The 19,302-nt window shown below is 43.7% G+C and overlaps 1 protein-coding gene across 14 annotated transcripts in view; it reads right to left on the bottom strand.

Annotated features, from left to right (window-relative positions):
- The window catches only part of CLEC16A (C-type lectin domain containing 16A), a 304,859-nt gene that overhangs the window by 106,145 nt on the left and 179,412 nt on the right, over nt 1-19,302 (bottom strand). For all 14 annotated transcript variants that reach the window (XR_012787369.1, XM_075565357.1, XM_075565356.1 and 11 more), the window contains one exon: nt 6,164-6,315. Coding sequence is in view for 13 of the 14 variants with exons in the window: in XM_075565357.1 (XP_075421472.1) it covers nt 6,164-6,315 (152 nt within the window). In the remaining variant the exon portion in view is untranslated. The remainder of the gene's footprint in view (nt 1-6,163; nt 6,316-19,302) is intronic.

Raw genomic sequence — 19,302 nt, 5'->3', positions numbered from 1 at the left:
AGCACCATGACAGGTTTTTGAATTGATGTACCTGGATCTGGTTTCAGTTGCACCACCTGAGTCTGCTACACTCAGCACCTTTACTGCTGCTCTTTCTGCTCTACCTGGGGCAGAGGAAAAATCAACAGGGCGAGATGTGGGGGTTCAAGAGGAGGTACTGCAGGGAGGAGTCGTCAGTATGGTAGAAATGGGGAGTGCTTCTACCAGCGAGGAGGACGTGACTGCAGTAAGCCAGCATGGGAAAGTCGAGGGCAAGGGTGACTTCTGATGAGCGCAGCAACGAGTCTTGTAGAATGTGGCTGCTGGGATGGTTTATTGGCCTGCCAACTTGTGCTAATCCCATTCCAAACTTACATGATATGGTTCAGCTTGTTGTACACGTGTATGGCTGCGGTCAGGGTGGAGCGAACATCTCGCGCACACGCTGCGATCAGTGATAACTCTGAAATCCCTTGTCCGGGGTGAGCGTGCGCGCGCATGCCTGTGTGCTTGCTGCTTGGCGAGACAATCAAGTTTGATTTGGCTGCGCTGATGCGTCATGTGAGCGGTTTGCCCAATGTGGGCAAACCAGCTCCGTGACATCATGGCCGCGCCCCCCGACACCCGCAACTAGCTGGCCAGAAATTACGGGGCTGAGCACGACATCACGGCGCTCAAGCGTGAGCGCGCCCGCTCACAGACTGGCCGCAGCCTAAGGGTTGTCAAAGCAGTGTGTGTACTGGGCAGGCTTAATAATGATTCCAACAAAACAAAGGTAGAGCAAAGTTCTAGTAGATGAATTTGTCCAGGAGGAAGCAGAAAGCAAGGGATCCGCGCTCCTGCTGTCCTATTTGTTCAATTGGAAAAGGGCCCCCTGCAGCTGTGTATGTTGGAGAAACTCCCCAAACTAAATTGAGGTCCCCCACACGGCTGCAGTACTGTTGCAGTCCAGACGCAACATCACCGCCAGCCACAGCTACCCCCACTCTGCTGCTTGTGGTTAGTATCTGTCCCCCCACGGTGGTCTTTATAGTCATTTTCTGTAGCTGAATTCTCTATGTGAGCGTTTTCTCAGATATATTTGATTTGTGGTGTTGGCTTCATTGAATCTAGTGGCAATCTATCCATGAGGGGGAGGGATTTGCATTTTAATGTTATTGTTGTGTATTGTATGATTATTACCTTTGTCATTTCTGTTAATGTCTCATTCAGTTATATACTGGTGACTATATGTGTGGTCATTTGACCAGAGACTAAAATTGTTACTTTTAATACTGATCCCTGGTGCGCCGTGCGTGCATTTTTTCTCTTTGTCCAGGAGGATGTGAATGCATTGTAACACTAACAGAAATGGACGGCAGCCAAGAACCACATGGTCCATCAGGTCGGCTCATTTTCCAATCGCTCGCGAAACCTCAGACCCCATTAGATACTTTTGTTTCTTTCATGTTTATGATGTATATTCCAACCATTTTTTATACCCGTACTGTTTTACCCTCCACCATCTCTGTTTGGAGACTATAGAGGGATACAGAAATCTTCCAAAAACAGGGCACATTTTTGATATATCAAAAACAATGATCATTTATTTCATCATAGACAAACATTTAAATCCTCAATATCCGTGAGAATACAGACACCTAACAATATAAATGCTAATCATATAATAAGTGCAGTAAACAATGAGTCATCCGTGTGGGAAACCAAAGGGATCCTCACAGGAGACTCGTAGTAAAATTCATATAGAGAGTACATATCATCACTCAATAGTAGTTGAGCAGGCCAAAAAGTCCCATTAATAGTGTAAATATGTAGGTACTGTGTTAACTCTGTGTCACAGCACAATCTGCCGGAGAGTCATCTGTAAAAGTATTTGTCCACAGTCCCAGATCAATATACAGGAAGACGGTGATTAAATATAGAAACGCCAGAGACTCCATGCTGCATAAAGTGTCCGCTCTCAACTGCGACCCCGTTTGAGGCTTGGAAAACGCGTTACATTATGCCCATGAATAAGTGATCTCCAAAATTCAGAAAGTGTACACACCATATCTATGACAAATGCTCTTGTTTTATTTATAAAATGTTTTACCAGGAAGTAATACATTGAAAGTTACCTCTCGTTTTCAAGTATGTCCTGGGCATAGAGTTATAATGACAATTATAGGCTAAAGTTGTCAAATTCTGGGCATTATTGAAATCCCTGCTCTCTGATTGGTTAAAATTATTCATTCAGTAATGCCTGGAATTTTTGGCAGCTTGCAAATTATTTATAGCCAATCAGCTTTTCCTTTTGTCAGAACAGCTCTGAGACAAGGCAGGGGATTGGTCAGGAAGCAGCAGCCAGGCAGTGACTCCTCCCTCCACCTCCCTCCATGAACAGAGCTCCATGGACAGTTGAGTTGAGGAGGGAAGAGTGTGTGTTTGTAGCTGCAGTTTCTATCTATCTATCGTGTGTGTGTGTCTGCTGCAGAGTGTGTGTGAGTGTGTCTACTGCAAAGTGTGTGTGTGTCTGCTGCAGAGTGTGTGTAAGTGTGTCTGCTGCAGAGTGTGTGTGTGTGTCTGCTGCAGAGTGTGTGTGTGTGTGTCTGCTGCAGAGTGTGTGTGTGTGTCTGCTGCAGAGTGTGTGTGTGTGTCTGCTGCAGAGTGTGTGTGTGTGTCTGCTGCAGAGTGTGTGTGTGTCTGCTGCAGAGTGTGTGTGTCTGCTGCAGAGTGTGTGTATGTGTGTGTCTGCTGCAGAGTGTGTGTGTGTGTGTTTGTGTCTGCTGCAGAGAGTGTGTGTGTGTGTGTCTGCTGCAGTGTGTGTCTGCTGCAGTGTGTGTGTGTGTCTGCGGCAGAGTTTGTGTGCGTCTGCTGCAGAGTGTGTGTGTGTGTGCTGCAGAATATGTGTGTGTGTGTGTGTGTCTGCTGCAGAATATGTGTGTGTGTGTGTCTGCTGCAGAATATGTGTGTGCTGCAGAATATGTGTGTGCTGCAGAATATGTGTGTGTGTGCTGCAGGATATGTGTGTGTGTGCTGCAGAATGTGTGTGTGTGTCTGCTGCAGAATATGTGTGTGTGTCTGCTGCAGAATATGTGTGTGTGTCTGCTGCAGAATATGTGTGTGTGTCTGCTGCAGAATATGTGTGTGTGTCTTCTGCAGAGTGTGTGAGTGTGTCTGCTGCAGAGTGTGTGTGAGTGTGTCTGCTGCAGTGTGTGTGTTTGCTGCAGAGTGTGTGTGAGTGTGTCTGCTGCAGAGTGTGTGTGAGTGTGTCTGCTGCAGAGTGTGTGTGTCTGCTGCAGAATATGTGTGTGTGTGTGTGTGCTGCAGAATATGTGTGTTTGTGTGTGCTGCAGAATATGTGTGTGCTGCAGAATATGTGTGTGTGCTGCAGAATATGTGTGTGTGTGCTGCAGAATGTGTGTGCGTGTGCTGCAGTGTGTGTGTGTGTGTGTCTGCTGCAGAGTGTGTGTGTTTCTGCTGCAGTGTGTGTGTGTGTGTGGGTGTACTGCAGAATATGTGTGTGTGTCTGCTGCAGAGTGTGTGTCTGCTGCAGTGTGTGGGTGTCTGCTGCAGAGTGTGTGTGTGTGTGTCTGCTGCAGAGTGTGTGTGGGTGTCTGCTGCAGTGTATGTGTGTGGGTGTCTGCTGCAGTGTGTGTGTGTGGGTGTCTGCTGCAGAGTGTGTGTGTGGGTGTCTGCTGCAGTGTGTGTGTGTGGTTGTCTGCTGCAGAGTGTGTGTGTGGGTGTCTGCTGCAGAGTGTGTGTGTGGGTGTCTGCTGCAGAGTGTGTGTGTGTGGGTGTGCTGCAGAATATGTGTGTGTGTGTGCTGCAGAGTGTGTGTGTGTGCTGCAGAGTGTGTGTGTGTGCTGCAGAGTGTGTGTGTGTGTCTGCTGCAGAGTGTGTGTGTGTGTCTGCTGCAGAGTGTGTGTGTGTGTGTCTGCTGCAAAGTGTGTGTGTGTCTGCTGAAGTGTGTGTGTGTGTCTGCTGCAGAATATGTGTGTGTGTCTGCTGCAGAGTGTGTGTGTGTCTGCTGCAGAGTGTGGGTGTCTGCTGCAGAGTGTGTGTGTGTCTGCTGCAGTGTGTGTGTGTGGGTGTCTGCCGCAGTGTATGTGTGTGGGTGTCTGCTGCAGTGTGTGTGTGTGGGTGTCTGCTGCAGAGTGTGTGTGTGGGTGTCTGCTGCAGAGTGTGTGTGGGGGTGTGTGCTGCAGATTATGTGTGTGTGTCTGCTGCAGATTATGTGTGTGTGTCTGCTGCAGACTGTGTGTGTGTGTGTCTGCTGCAGAATATGTATGTGTGTCTGCTGCAGAGTGTGTGTGTGTGTCTGCTGCAGAGTGTGTGTGTGTGTGTCTGCTGTAGAGTGTGTGTGGGTGTCTGCTGCAGAGTGTGTGTGTGGGTGTCTGCTGCAGAGTGTGTGTGTGGGTGTCTGCTGCAGAGTGTGTGTGTGGGTGTCTGCTGCAGAGTGTGTGTGTGGGTGTCTGCTGCAGAGTGTGTGTGTGGGTGTCTGCTGCAGAGTGTGTGTGTGGGTGTCTGCTGCAGAGTGTGTGTGTGGGTGTCTGCTGCAGAGTGTGTGTGTGGGTGTCTGCTGCAGAGTGTGTGTGTGGGTGTCTGCTGCAGAATGTGTGTGTGGGTGTCTGCTGCAGAATGTGTGTGTGGGTGTCTGCTGCAGAGTGTGTGTGTGGGTGTGTGCTGCAGAGTGTGTGTGTGGGTGTGTGCTGCAGAGTGTGTGTGGGGGTCTGCTGCAGAGTGTGTGTGTGGGTGTCAGCTGCAGAGTGTGTGTGGGTGTCTGCTGCAGAGTGTGTGTGGGTGTCTGCTGCAGAGTGTGTGTGGGTGTCTGCTGCAGAGTGTGTGTGTGTGGGTGTCTGCTGCAGAGTGTGTGTGTGGGTGTCTGCTGCAGAGTGTGTGTGTCTGCTGCAGAGTGTGTGTGTGTGTGTCTAGCTGCAGAGGGCGTGTGCAGCTGCAGGGTTTGTGTGTGTAGCTGCAAAATTTGTGTGTGTGTAGCTGCAGTTTGTGTGTAGCAGCAGTTTGTGTGATGGGCTGGTGTGTGTGTGAACAGCTGCAATGTGTTGTGGTGTGTGTGTTGTCTGTGTGTAGCATTTGTGTGTGTACACAGAGGGGGCAGTAGTGTGTGAATATAGATAGCTGCAGTGTAAGTGTTTATAGAGGTGCTTTAATGTATTTACCATTTTATTTTAATACAAAAATCTATATAACTGTACAAAATGGTCTATTATTTATGAAAAAAAGCCTAAATTTAGTCTATAATAGTAATAATCCCCTCAGAACAGGACATTACTGGCCAATAATGCCCTGGCTGGGTTAATTGTTTCTGATCTGGAGCTCAGTCATTGGAAGGTTAAAAAATGTAGTCTTGGTCCCAGATACCATTGTTACAGTCTTGTCAGTGTTTAAAAACAGTTTATTGTGAGAGATCCAATTTTCAAGTTTCAAAAAGTAAGATTGACGTATGTGTTCAAGGTCGGAGAGGCTAGTGCTGTGTGCATATAAGATTGTGTTATCTACATACATGTGTATTGAGGCTTCCTTACAAGCTGTACGAAGATCATTGATGAACACTGAGAAGAGTAGGGGCCCCAGAACAGAGCCTTGCGGGACACCACAGGCGATATCTAAGGGGTTGGAGTTAGAGCCTGAGATAAACACATGTTGGGATCTACCGGTTAGGCAGGAATGAAACCAGTTTAAAGCATGCTCCCCTATTCCAGAGCACTGGAGGTTGTTAAGCAAGATAGCATGATCAACAGTATCAAAAGCCTTTGCAAAATCTAGGAATATTGCACCAGTGAGTTGTCCTCGTTCCATTCCACACTGGATCTCATTGCAAACTTTTAGCAGGGTAGTTACCGTAGAGTGTTTGGGGTGAAAGCCAGATTGGAATTGGCTAGGGAAATTTGTCTTGGTATAGTAATTGTTTAATTGGGAGTGAACACATTTTTCCATGACTTTGGATAGTACTGAGAGAAGAGAGATTGGCCTGTAGTTTGAGACAGTGTTTTTGTCCCCACTTTTAAAGATTGGGAAAACTCTGGCAGTTTTCCAAGTCTTGGGGATAAGGCCTACAGACAGGATAGAGTTGACTATGGAAGCAATTGGTTTGGCAATGGCTGGGGCACCAAGTATTAAGGCATCACAGCCTAGGGCAAATCAAAAAACTGAAAAATACTTGCATTATCATCACTACATTTACCTGTAGCAAACCTGCAAACTTCACGACCCCCCAGCCAAGTCTCTTGATGTCGGGCTCCACCAAGCTCATCTGATAGACATCAACAGAAAGAAATCTTTGCACCTGTCCCCCATCTTTTGTTATTACTGTACACGCAATCAAGTCGCTGTTATCTGGAAGAATAAAAAAAGACAAACATTAAAGTCCTGGTGCTACTTAGATAATTTTTTGCTTATTTGTCAAGGCGCTTCCACACTGAAGTCAACATGTAAGGGACCAAAAGACAAAAGTGATACACACAGTGGAGTGATATAAAAAATGAGTAGCGATTAAATCCTGTGAAAATACACAATGAAGTGATATAGTGAAGTGAAAATATACAACATACTGTAGGTTATATCTGTCCTGGTGATCTGTGGATTCTCAAAACCTCTGGTGGGAATTTGTTTCTGAAAATTCCTTTTTCATACCCACTGTCCAGGGTCCAGAGGGAGCATATATACGGATCACCCCCAAACAAGGAGAAGAGAAAATATATAGCCAAGATCCCCTCCCCTCTTTCAGAAATATTACACAGTTGTGCACTATATTTTCTCCTCTTTTTATTGGGTGATCTGTGCAAATGCTCCCTCTGGACCCTGGAGACTGGCTACATGGATAAGAATATTAAATTGTTCATTTTCACACAAAACGTTATCATTACCATACAGTTTACCACCATATCTTTCAATCCCAGACACAAGCCGCCGTGAAATTATTTTGGGGGGTTATTTAAAAGTGGGACTTGGCTAGGCAATTACTTATAATTAAGCCTAAACCCCTGCAACTTTGGGGTCCCTGCAACATTCGTAATTTATTTGATTAGAATCTCTTGCCTACAACTTAGCCCATGGAGTACACAGGCTACATTTGTTTTGTGGCTTCTGGAGTTATACTATTAAATATAGCTTAAAGCAGCAATCCCGCTCATTTAGTACCGAGGGGGCCTTCTGGAGCTTCACCGCACTATTTTTAGCCCCCCCCCTCCCTCCCCGCTGGTTTCTGAGACACTTACCATTTTAGCAGCCAGTGTTCTTTTATTGATTTACAAAGATGGCGCCCGCAGTCTTCCAATAGGAAACCGCAACGTCATTCACTGCAAATTTTCATTGACCCGCGGGAGCTTTACCACAGGCCACTAGTATAGAATTTGCAAAAACGAGGAGACCCCAGAGCTGAATTCAGCTTCAGAAGCTCCCCCCCCACCCCCTCAAATTGAGGAATACAGAAATATCCTGGTTTAGGGCTTACAAATGTACGCAGTGCTGTACATTTTGCAGGCACAAATAGTCTATGCCGGAGAACATTCCTCTTACTGCAAATCCCAAATGTTGCCAAATAGAACTGGGCTTTAAATCTAAATCTTCCTATTCAATGAGGTCTTATTTACAATTACATTACCAGATGAAACACATTGGAGGCTATGTGGAGGGGGAGTGCAGATAAAGGCACTATGGCACGGAAACTCCTATTCAAGTCAATAGGCGTTTCAGTGCGATAGTGCCCCAAATGAATTAACCCGTATGTATCAAAATCACCAGGCTGCCCTAGAATTACCAAGTGCCAAGATCCCACTGATTTCAGCAACACCCCTTGACAAATGCTGGATGATTGTAGGATCTGGCCAAACACGGATGAGCATTTGCTCTGTTGCTGGCATTATGGTTGAGGTTTGGAAAACAATGGGTTTTACTTGTAAAGAATTTAGAAAATGTGCAGATGAGATGGTTATAAAACACAGGAAAATACAGAAACTGCCATGTTAAAGCCCTGGAGGTTTACATCATCAAAACAGCAGTTTCATTAGCGCATCCTTTCTTTTTGTCTGCGTGACTATAGTCTGTATTCAGAATGCTGACCATGTAGTGAAGTCTCTAGCAGACATCTTGTTCTATCCCAATGTCGCTCGTGACCGAGGAAGCCCTAATGAGAAGACAAGTTGAAGTTGAGAAAGTAGACAATTCTGAGAACGTGGTCTCCATGATCAAAATCAGTTTAAATAAATAAGAAGGTCAATTTAAATAAATAAAAAGATGTGCAGAACTATTATTTTATATTTGAATGGCATAATATGGCCTTGTTAAGGAGTTAACATGAGATTACAGGGTTTTCTTCCATTGAATACCAATGTAGAAAAATATATAGACATTAACAAATAGCTAAAGTGCTAAACCCAGGTGCGAAAAACGGGAGTACACTAGGGCCCCGCTTCTCGGCGATCCGCCAATACGGGAGTACCGAGAAGGGGCCGCCATGACTGTGCATGGCAGAAGGGGGGCGGCCGAGGTCGCGCATGCGCAGAAGGAAAGACGTAAAATCGCCGGTGGACATAGCAAATGCTATGTTCCGCCATCCGGCGGCGGCCTAGAATGAAACCCATCGTATGAGTGGGGCCGTACTGTATATTAAATTGGTCAAAAATCCCTCAGCAGTGGATGACGTCACTTAGTGTCCATTTTTAAGCAAGGTGGCCTCTGACCCACTCGATGTGTTTCGTCCTTCAGGACTTCTTCCTGGAAGACAGAGTGGGTCAGACGGAGCCCACCCTGCTTTAAATTGGACACTTTGTATGCCTAAGGATTCAACTCTTTGCTTTACCACCATTAACCACTTACACAGGAAGGGACTGCATCAGCTCCAGGGATACTGTATGCTTTTGTGGGTGAGTATCACGCTAAACCTTTATTCACTTGATCTCATGTGGGACTTTATATACAGGACATTACATCATTTAACTACATCCTCTGAGGGTGTTACATCACTGATTGAGCCAGCTGTGCTGAAGCCGGGATATCCTAAAAATCTGACCCATTGGTGGCCCTGGAGGACTGGAGTTGGACACCACTGTCCTAAGAGATGCATAGTAATAGCAAAGGGACGAGTGCTTTGGAACTACTCAAATGCTTCGTTAAAGGGGTGTGTTCTAAGACGGGACTTAAAGGTGGAGAGAGGGTGCTGGTTGGATATGGAGGGGAAGGACATGGCAGAGGTGTGTGGCAGTCAGTGAGTGAATGAGAAAGGCTTTAGGCAGGAGAGGGCTATAGATACAGAAGGGGGTAGACATTGCATCCTTAAGTAAAATACTATTGAAAAAGATTAACTAATGGTTCGGAACACCTGCAATATGCTTTAAATATGTACCCATGGATTTCCAAAAATCATTTGCCTCCAGTGAGCTAAATGTAAAAATAAAGTTTCACAACCTTGCTAATTGGTTTGGTGGTTTTCAAAGATCAATAATTATAATGAAAAGGTTTGGAGTAAACCACCAATTGGCAGCATGCAATTTGCTAAGCAGGACATGCCTAAGTGGTTTGGAATATTAATTCCATTGTAACAAATAAAGCATTTGGTTTACATACTGAAGAACCACGTGCAGCTATTTCTTCTGCATTGATTGTAGTGCAATGGCTCATGAGACTGTTAATTGTGCAGCTGGGTTGTAAATTCACCATTCTGTACGCAGCCAATACAACCCACTTTAATAGACTTCCGTGCTGTTATGAAGCCGAACCTCAATTGGAATCGATTGAACAGACCTGTGTAATGTACTAGCCATCAAATAGAGAAACACGGACATTAATAGAAAGGCGCAATACCGGACGCAACAAAAACGCAGGAAATCACGGCACCTGTAAAAGTATTTTAATATTTAATCTGTTCAAATCCTATTCAATCAAGATATCCCGACTAAAATCCTACCTATAAGAAACAATGGCAAGTATTTTCACACACCTGTAAAAGCATTTATTGCTATAAAAGGTACCAGCTTAAAGCGACATTGGCTCTTGAGAGATATATATATTTTTTATTTTTTTATGCATTCAGCCGTTCTTTACCTTTAAGGAAATGTAATTATGTAAGCCAGGGGGGTGCAAACTGGGGGTTACAGAGGTCCCGTGCTCTCCCCCAAGGCATTTAAATGAAATGCCGGGGGAACGCGCGAGGTCTCTGTAACTAACTTACCTTGCTTCCAGCGACGCGTCGTCATGGTAACCCGGTGTCAAATGACGCCGTAGGGGGTCACGTGACGTCTTGTCGCCGGAACCGAGCACTTGGTGGGGCCCGCAAGCAGTGGAGGCGAGCAGGCAGGGGGGCGCATGGGGAAAAGATTGCGTACCCCTGATCTGAGCAGCCGATCAATCCGTTCTCTAGCGATAAATTGGCAAAGATACCGCTTTCCAATGCACCCTATATGGCTGCCTATTACAAAAGAGGGCGTGCAGCGCGAGCTAAATAGTGGCTATATCAACTCAAGGAAGATAATTACGCACAGTGAAAAGGGCAAAAAGAGTGGGGGGGGGGGGGTAAATGCTGCAAGTATCATCTAATACTAAACAATGAATTTTTGTTGTTGTTTTAAACCACATAGGATTTTTAAGGTAATGCTGCTTTAAGATAAAAGGAAATCCATAAAAAGGCTGGTTAAGAGACTTCAACCAAACATGTTACACTTAATCGTATCATAGATTGCACGTTAAATATTTCGAGCTCTTCCCTTAAGGGTGGTTGATTCACGGAATAATCTCCCAACAGAGGTGGCAGAGGATAATACACTAAGGGAATAGAAAAATGCTCGAGATAAGACGCATAGCAATACCAAGTATGAAAAAAACAAAGAATTGAATAGGGGAATGGGCAGGCAAGGACGGCATAATAATAATATTAACAACAACTTTCATACAGCGCTTTTCTCCCAATGGGACTCAAAGCGCGTCACAATTACAGTATAGCGCGCAGTAGGCAGCGTATAGGATTGTTACAGCGACAGTCCCTGCCCTGATGCGCTTACAATCTGTGTTTGGCGTCTATGGCAGAGGGAGATAAAGGGACATGCCCAAGGTAACAAAGAGCCGGTACCGGGAATTTAACCAGATTCCCCTGCTTCAATCTCAGTGTCGTTGTTATCAGTCAGAGGCTTTATTCACGGAGACACTCCTTCAGTACTAGGTTTATTATTTGCAGTCAATTTCTGTGTTTAATTTATGTTATCTGAAAAACATATGGAAATGAACCAGAGTGCTTATACCGCTTGAGTTCTGTACACTGTAAATGTAAGTTTTACTTTAAGTTTTGTTGACCTTCTACCGATGTCAGCAAACCGCCTGGGTGGGGTGTAAATATCAATTTGGCCGTATTAAAAAAATAAATCTCCAAAATGCTGTCAAAGGAAAGATAGGATGGCTCCAGATAGGAACATCCCTCCTTAAGAGTGTTAATCACTAAAGTGCTAAATCTGTGCGTCGCTTGCATTGTGTGTGTGTGTTGTGTGTGTGGTGTGTGTGTGGTGTGTGTATGGTGTGTGGTGTGTGTGTAACCTTTGACTGTACATCACGGACCACTTTAGTATTGGTATTTATTTAAATGACCACCATACTTGGATCTGTTTGTAAATATATTTAAAATATTACATTATGTTAAATATACATTTAAATACAAATATGTAGATTTAAATACAAAAATAGGAGGCGTATCGTTGTTGACTAAATTTAACGTAGATTGAACTCAAAGGACGTCTTTTTCATCCTCATCTTTTATATAACTATATAACTAAACCTATAGCAGAAGCAGCCGCCAGAACTCGTGCAGGAATAGAAATTCCACTGAATACAAGAGCTGAGGTTCAAAAGATTTTGGGCGGTGGCATAGCTAGATATGCGCAGGCCTCCGGGCAAACATTTTTTTCAGGGCCCCTTAATATTAATGACTGCATTTTTTTCTCCCTCCCCCTCCTCTCTCTCATCATCCCTCCCCCTCATCACCACCAACATCAGTTCTCCCCCTCATCATCAACTCAACCCTTCATAATCATCAGCAGCTCTACCCAGCATCAGATCTCCCCCTTATCACCATATCTCTCGCTGCCCCCCTCCACCTGCTCCATGCCTACCTGTGGTAATGGAGATGGGAGCGGAGAGATGGAATGCCGCGGCGGGCCCCGGGGTTAAGGTATACGCCGGTAGAAGAATCAGCACTTGAGGCCGAGCAGGACAGCACGAGGCGAGAAGCGCTCTCTAGCAGTAGACACAGGAAATAATAAAGTCTTCCGGGTCGGACCCCTGGGGCGCTCTCCTTTCCTGCCGTCCTGCCGCTGTAACAAGTGCTGATTCTTGTATCGGCTTATCCTTTAACGCCGGGGGCACGCCGCATACCATCTCCCCCGCCTCTCTCTACAGGGGTTGGGGGGGAGCAGGCCCGCTGGGCTTTAGCTACGCCCCTGATTTCGGGATCCAGTTTCAGAAACACTGGGCCATGCTCTCATTTCTAAAGGATTTGCCTTTATTTTTAACAAAAAAAAAATCATCGACTGGATATTGCAAGACTGGTGATACAGCCTGTCAGAGACACGTCATTGGAAAAGCTGAATGTACCTTTAAAAGTTGTCAAATAAGTGGCACTGCTTTAAGCATGAGAAGAGAACATTAATGCAGTAAAGTAAATACAGGCATACCCCGCATTAACGTACGCAATGGGACCGGAGCATGTATGTAAAGTGAAAATGTACTTAAAGTGAAGCACTACCTTTTTCCCACTTATTGATGCATGTACTGTACTGCAATCGTAATATACGTGCATAACTGATGTAAATAACGCATGTGTAACAGGCTCTATAGTCTCCCCGCTTGCGCACAGCTTTGGTACAGGTAGGGAACCGGTATTACTGTTCAGGACGTGCTGACAGGCGCATGCGTGAGCTGCTGTTTACCTATTGGGCGACATGTCCTTACTCGCGAGTGTACTTAAAGTGAGTGTCCTTAAACAGGGGTATGCCTGTATGCACTTGTAAGCATCTGTCAATTGCTGACAAGTTAATGGAGTTTGCAAAGAACCACAGACTAGTTGGTGAAATACAGTACAGGAAAGCAGTTTGAGTTCTGCTAAAATAATACACTCCCTGGCTTTCCAAGGAAATGTGCTCTCATTATAAAACAATTAACGTCTATAATTGATGTTTGTGCCTGTAACGTGGCTTGCCAAATTATTCAGGGTCTATTATGTGGCACTTCACATTTTGCCTTTGATGCCATTTTTCCAGAGAATAACACACCCTTTTGCCTGAACGCACATGCTGCTCATCTGATACCCAACGTGCTAGAAGTTCAAAGCACCAAAGCCCGTCTACGGCTCCTCTTCAATATGTTCCTTGTTAGGCAAGATGCAAGACTTATGCAAATGAAAAGGTCTTAAAGCTTTCCTAGGAAAGAGGAGACTGCTTCAGAGACTATTGAATAGAAGACTGAGCCGGATTCCGCAGATTCCGGTAACAGTAACAAATATATTTGCAGGGGAAATAAAATATGCGTTTCTTTTACGGGATAAATCCTTAACATGTCATTGCATAATTTACAGAATATACATGCAAGATTAAATTTAACAGCAGAAATGGGAATTACTTCTACAAACGCTATTCCCTAAAACGCAGATACCTGGAGATATCAGGCTACTATCAAAAATTGCTCATACAGTACACCAAGTATCGTCTGCTCCAGGCTGGCGTTGGGCCTATCCTTCTGTACATAGGCAAGACTAGCCAACCTAGAATAGATGACAAACCCATAATATTAACAATGTAGAACTTTATGTATTAAATTCCTAGCAGGCTAATAAAAGCATAATATTTGCACATGTGGGTGTTATGTTTTTCTGATTTTATTTCTAGGGAATCCGTGTTGTATATCAACTTCTTTGCAATGCATTGGTTGCCCCGGAGAAAGTGGTTCCATTATATTGTTCCATATGTTGGGGTAAGCTCAGCCAGTACAAACTGCAATTACAATCTTTCTCATCATTTACTGGACTGCTGTTGAGGTGTGACCCAAAGAAGCTAAACACAAAACACACCAAGGAAGGCACACATGCAAATTCACCAACGGCCAACTTCCTTGTTATTAACCCTAACTTATTACTTCGTTCATTTTGCATAAAAGCCTGCACATTTTTAACCATTTCTATTATTTCAGTTAAACTGGGGTTTTTAGTTACATATTGTGACCACACCATGGTAATCCCAGATCAGGCAAACCTTAAAGCAGCAAAACATGTAGCACATTTTTTGTTATTACAAGATTAACGCAGAGGGTCCCCGGAGCTGAACTGTGTTACTTTCAGATCCGGGGACCTCCTGCTTCCAGACATATCTCCGTAGGGGGTGCCGGCATCTCTGAAGGAGTTTAAATGTCCCGCGGACCAATAGGAAGCCATGACGGCATTCGTTGCGGATTCCTATTGGCCCACATAACCAGGACGTTTAAACTCTAGAGATGTTGGCGCCCTCCACGGACAAATCTCTGGACGTAGGGGGTCCCCGGAATTGAAATTAAACACAGTTCAGCTCCGGAGACCCCCTGCGTTAATCTAATAACAAAAATACATTTTTAAAAAAAGCACGCAGAGCTACATGATTTGCTGCCTTAAATTCTAGATTAATTAGCTATGTCCTCAGCTGAATAGCTGCTGATTCTCGCAAAAAAAGAAGAGAACTGTAATTGGGTTACTGTATACTGCCTGATCTGTGGTAACTCTGGCGTGCTAGCCAAACTTGTCATAGATTGACCACAATATGCAACTCAAACCCCCCATTTAAATGAAATATTAGAAATAGGTTGTTATGCAGCATGATCCAAGTAACAAGAAAAGGTTAATAAATGCCAAAATGTTGGGTTTTACTGAATTTGTATGTGTGTTTCTCTGTTAATTTGTTTTTCCTGCCACAGGCTTGTCTAAGAAATCTTACCACGTGCAATACCAGATCCCCCTCAAGCAAGATTTCTACTTCTTTGTAACTCAGTTTTTACTCGTGTTAACTTATCGCATTAGTCACACACTGTTTTTAGAATGCAAGACTTTAATGAAGATCAAAATATTTGTGAATAAAGCGATATGTCTCAAACACTTTAACAAGCTGTGATATGAAGGTTAGCAAATATAGGCACATAAGCTGCGGGCAGACAAAAAATGGGTCAAGATAAACTTAATTACAATTTCTATTTTCCTTAAAATCCCCTTGTTTTCTCCCCCAGTGTACTGATTTGTACACACATTCTGATAGGGCGCTGTTCATACCACACAAAAAAACACATATTTGCAAATTGTGTGTACACAATGGGGTCTATGTATCAACAGAACCGTGGCTCATGGGAATTTGTATGCAACATTTTGCTTGTTTCTGGCTGTGTCACATGAAAAATAGCTTCTAAATCACATTTTGTTCCATTTGATTTTATTCACTTAAGTGTTTCTACAACAGGGATTCTCAACAGGGAGTTCTAGAGGTGTCTCCAAGGGGTTTGTTCCCGAGCCCGTGTGGATACTGCACACTTCGGAAGATGCCGAACTGCACCCCAGCGTGGTGGGGTGGTCTAGCGGTCTATTACAGCAGGAGCTCCCAAAGTCACTCCCCACAATGCATTGCATTCCCAGCAGTATTGTGGGGCGTGACTTTGGAAGCTCCCGCAGTAAATGACAGCTATACCACCCATGCCGTCTGCAAACACTGAGGTGCAGACAGCAAATAAGGCCAGTTTTGAGCCTTATTAAGCATGTGGTTCCCCCAACGTACTCAGGACAATATACGGCCCGGGATCGCCCAGTTTTCTTAGCAATAGTCTGATGAGCAGGAAATGAGATTTATAATTAGGGGTTCACAGAAAAATATTTTCTACCAGGGTAATAGTGCAATGTAAAAAAAGATTGGGGACCACTGGTCTAAAAGAATATTCCCTGCTTACAGGGAACATTACCAGAGAAATGGGTAAAGGTTTATAAACTGACGCAGGAATGTGGTCAATTAAAATACAGTAGCAGCCAGTATCTCTTCACTGAAATGGTAAAGAATGGAGAAGACTACCCAACAGGTTTTACGAGACCAAAGGAGAACGACAGGATGAATGAACCTCATGCGGTGTTGGTTTCTTTGCTGCTATCCAAACGAACATGGCTAGCAAAGAGTTAAATAACAATAGTTCATTTGTCCCAAACTGCATCACAAAAACAGCCCTGTAAAAAGTTTGAGAAAAAGTTGGCATACAGGATTATAAATAAGGATTACATTGCTAATTCATCACATTTAGCTTTAGTCTTCTGCAGAAAAATTATCTAAAATATTTAGCGCTTTTTAAAATGTAACGATTTGCATTACAGGGAGCAATGTAACATCCGTACAAGTTTTTCCCTAGCCACCTTTCTTCTGTACCATACAGTATAGTTCCTGAAAGCTTCAAAGAAACGTTAAAAATCTCTAAAAGGCACCAAAAGGCTTGTGAGGATGTTCAGTTTCAATTGAAATGAGCATTTGTAACGGAGCCATTCCTGTCGCTCTGCAGAAGATAAGCTACCTTTCAATGAACTCGGCTGCTTGAAATCAGCGGGGTCCCATATGGCTGTGTTTATAGATTGCCTGGGAGTGTTCTTCTCGGAAGAGTCCTTAACATGTGCAAGAATCATTCATTCCCAGATCAATACCTGTACCTGCCGAAAATAATGATAGGTCCACTTGAAGAGAATAATTCCTAGCTTCCCGATGATGAAACCATTAATGACAACAGGAATGTGACCGTGAAGATCTTTACTCGATATAAAGGGAGTTAACACACGTCATCTCAAAGGTGCGTTTACCTCATGTATTGAAAACGACATTTTTAAGTATACGGAACATGTGTTCCCTCCTTGTAGTTGTCGAATGATAGCAATTTTAAAGAGGGGAAAAAAAACTGATCTGTACAATATGCATTTTCTGCTGTTTTTTTTTGATGTAAGATGATTATGTTCTTGAGGTTTTCCATTCATCGATTATAGGCAACAACATTTTTTGCCTGACTGATCCCCTTGCACGTTTGCCAAAACGAATGCTAAACTCTGCATGAGGAGGCAGCAAGTTTCCAGGCTTAATTATAATCACATAAATAACATGTGCAGCTGCAGCGGCCGTTATTCGAACAAATCACGGCGCCGTTTTCGCGTGCGCTGCTTTACTCCACGCAGCATGAATGCGGACAATCGCCCCAGGCACCCGCGCTTATCGCGATTGCTTTGTTGAATTTCATGGATTCTGTTTCTTTGGGTGCAATGAAATGAATGAATTGCAATGTGTACAGTACTGTGCTACTGTGTCAATTTCAGATGTTTAAAAACCAGAACACTAAAATGCAATTTTCTGCACTCGCATCTTAAGGCGGGAAGGTTGGAAGACATCCCGCGTCATGACATGTATACAACGCGTGAAGTGTTCGAATAACGGCCGCTGCAACTGTAGAACAATTATTTAAGCAATGAGCATAAGCTAGGAACAAGGATTGACAAAGAATCAAAAAACTGTAGGTGCTACTATAGCATGCAGTCTACCGGTGATCTGTGGTCTACTTCTGTCAGTTTAACCCTCATTTGAAATCCTATAGTCACTTGACTGTGCATCAGTTGACTGTCCGATACCAATTATTCAGCGGGAATGCGAAATTGGTTCAGTGATGCATTCCGATGAGTGGCCTGCATATGGAAATTTAAATGCCATCGGTTACAGGCATTTTACGGTGAACCATCAAGAAAATTTACGTGGATCCAGTGTCGGGAGCAAACACGCAAGGGATTGAAAGGTCGTGGTTGGATGCCAAAATACGCGTTTTGAAGAAAATGAGAGGCGTTCCTAATTATCTATTTCAATCACACTTGCTGGAAAGTGCTAAGAAAGGATGCAGAAGATTTGTTTTTACAATTTCTTAATTACATACGAAGTGTTGATCGATACAACCCAATGAGCTATATTGTTCCTTTGTAGTATAATAAAAACCAATACATAACATATTGTTCCTTTGTTTAGTAGATAAAGTAGACTGTACGCTATAGTAGAACAGTAGAAGTAGACTGCACGCTATAGTAGCACCAAACTGTATAATATACAGGACAAGTATAAAATACACACACAGATTGTGTGTGTGTATACTTTGACATTTTATGGTTAGTGTCTCCTACTTACACTATTTTCAGGTTCATGAATTACATTACCAATAATGACTGGCAGGTGCTCTAGCCCTGGTTTTAAATATGTATGGTGTCAGTGTCTTCAATATGGGCTTAAGGCTACTGTTCATCTGTGTAATGATAAAGTGAGGCGATATCAGATTAAAGGCGTGCTTTGATTTCAATTAATTTCTAGGGTAGCCTATCTTAACATGTACATCTGCACACTTATTAAAATTACAGACTTGAGCTGTTTGGGAAGTGACTTAACCATGTTCTGGGAAGAAATGAAACTTATACTGAGAAACTAGTTTGAAAGCTTTAATTGTACAACACATACCTTTATTTGTTAAAGTATACATTAGTAAAAAGCTGCCATCAAACAATGTATTAATTTCATGATATTTTAATTCCCAAACTAGCCATCTTTCTCAATGAATTGGATTTAACTAGCAAACCTAGCATTTGTGAATAATACAAATACCAAACACAGTATTTTTTTATTGGGGTTCCTAAGAGCCCTTGGGTTCCCCTGGTATCCTTAAAGGGTTCACAGCAATTTTAAGGTCATTTGAAAATGGTACCACATAAAGAAGCATTTACAGTACAACACATCTGATCTCAAACGAGCTATTAGAGAGGGCTGGGATTCCTTACAATGCATCTGATCTCATGGCACGGCAGCCCAAACCCACCTTAGCAAACTTGATACCCTCTACAATTCAATCTGCCGTTTTGTTCTCCAATGCAACTACAACACACATCACTGCAAAATGCTCAAAGAACTAGTTTGGTCATCACTTGGGTGTAGGCACAAAGTTCATCTCTCCTGTCTTGCCTTCAAATACATTCTGGGCAAGCTACCTGCCTACATGAACAAGCTCCTCACCCCTACCTCATGCAGCACTCATCATCTGAGATCTGACTCCGAAAGACTGTTCACGGTCCCAAGGTTCAGCAAAGTATCCGGCCGCTCCTCCTCCTACCGTGCACCCCACAACTGGAACAGTCTACCGCAGACTCACAGCCGCCACCAGTGTTAGTTCTTTCAAAACTAAAGCTGCCTCACATTTTAATCTGGTCTGTAAGTGTTACACACGCCTATAACATTATCTCACTGTGCATGCAATGCCTTGTATATATATTGTATAACCTGGCTCCCTTAACGT

The sequence above is a fragment of the Ascaphus truei genome, chromosome 11 (genome assembly GCF_040206685.1).
Source record: "Ascaphus truei isolate aAscTru1 chromosome 11, aAscTru1.hap1, whole genome shotgun sequence".
In the NCBI taxonomy this organism is placed as follows: Eukaryota; Metazoa; Chordata; class Amphibia; order Anura; family Ascaphidae; genus Ascaphus; species Ascaphus truei.
This window is presented reverse-complemented; position numbering and strand designations above follow the sequence as displayed.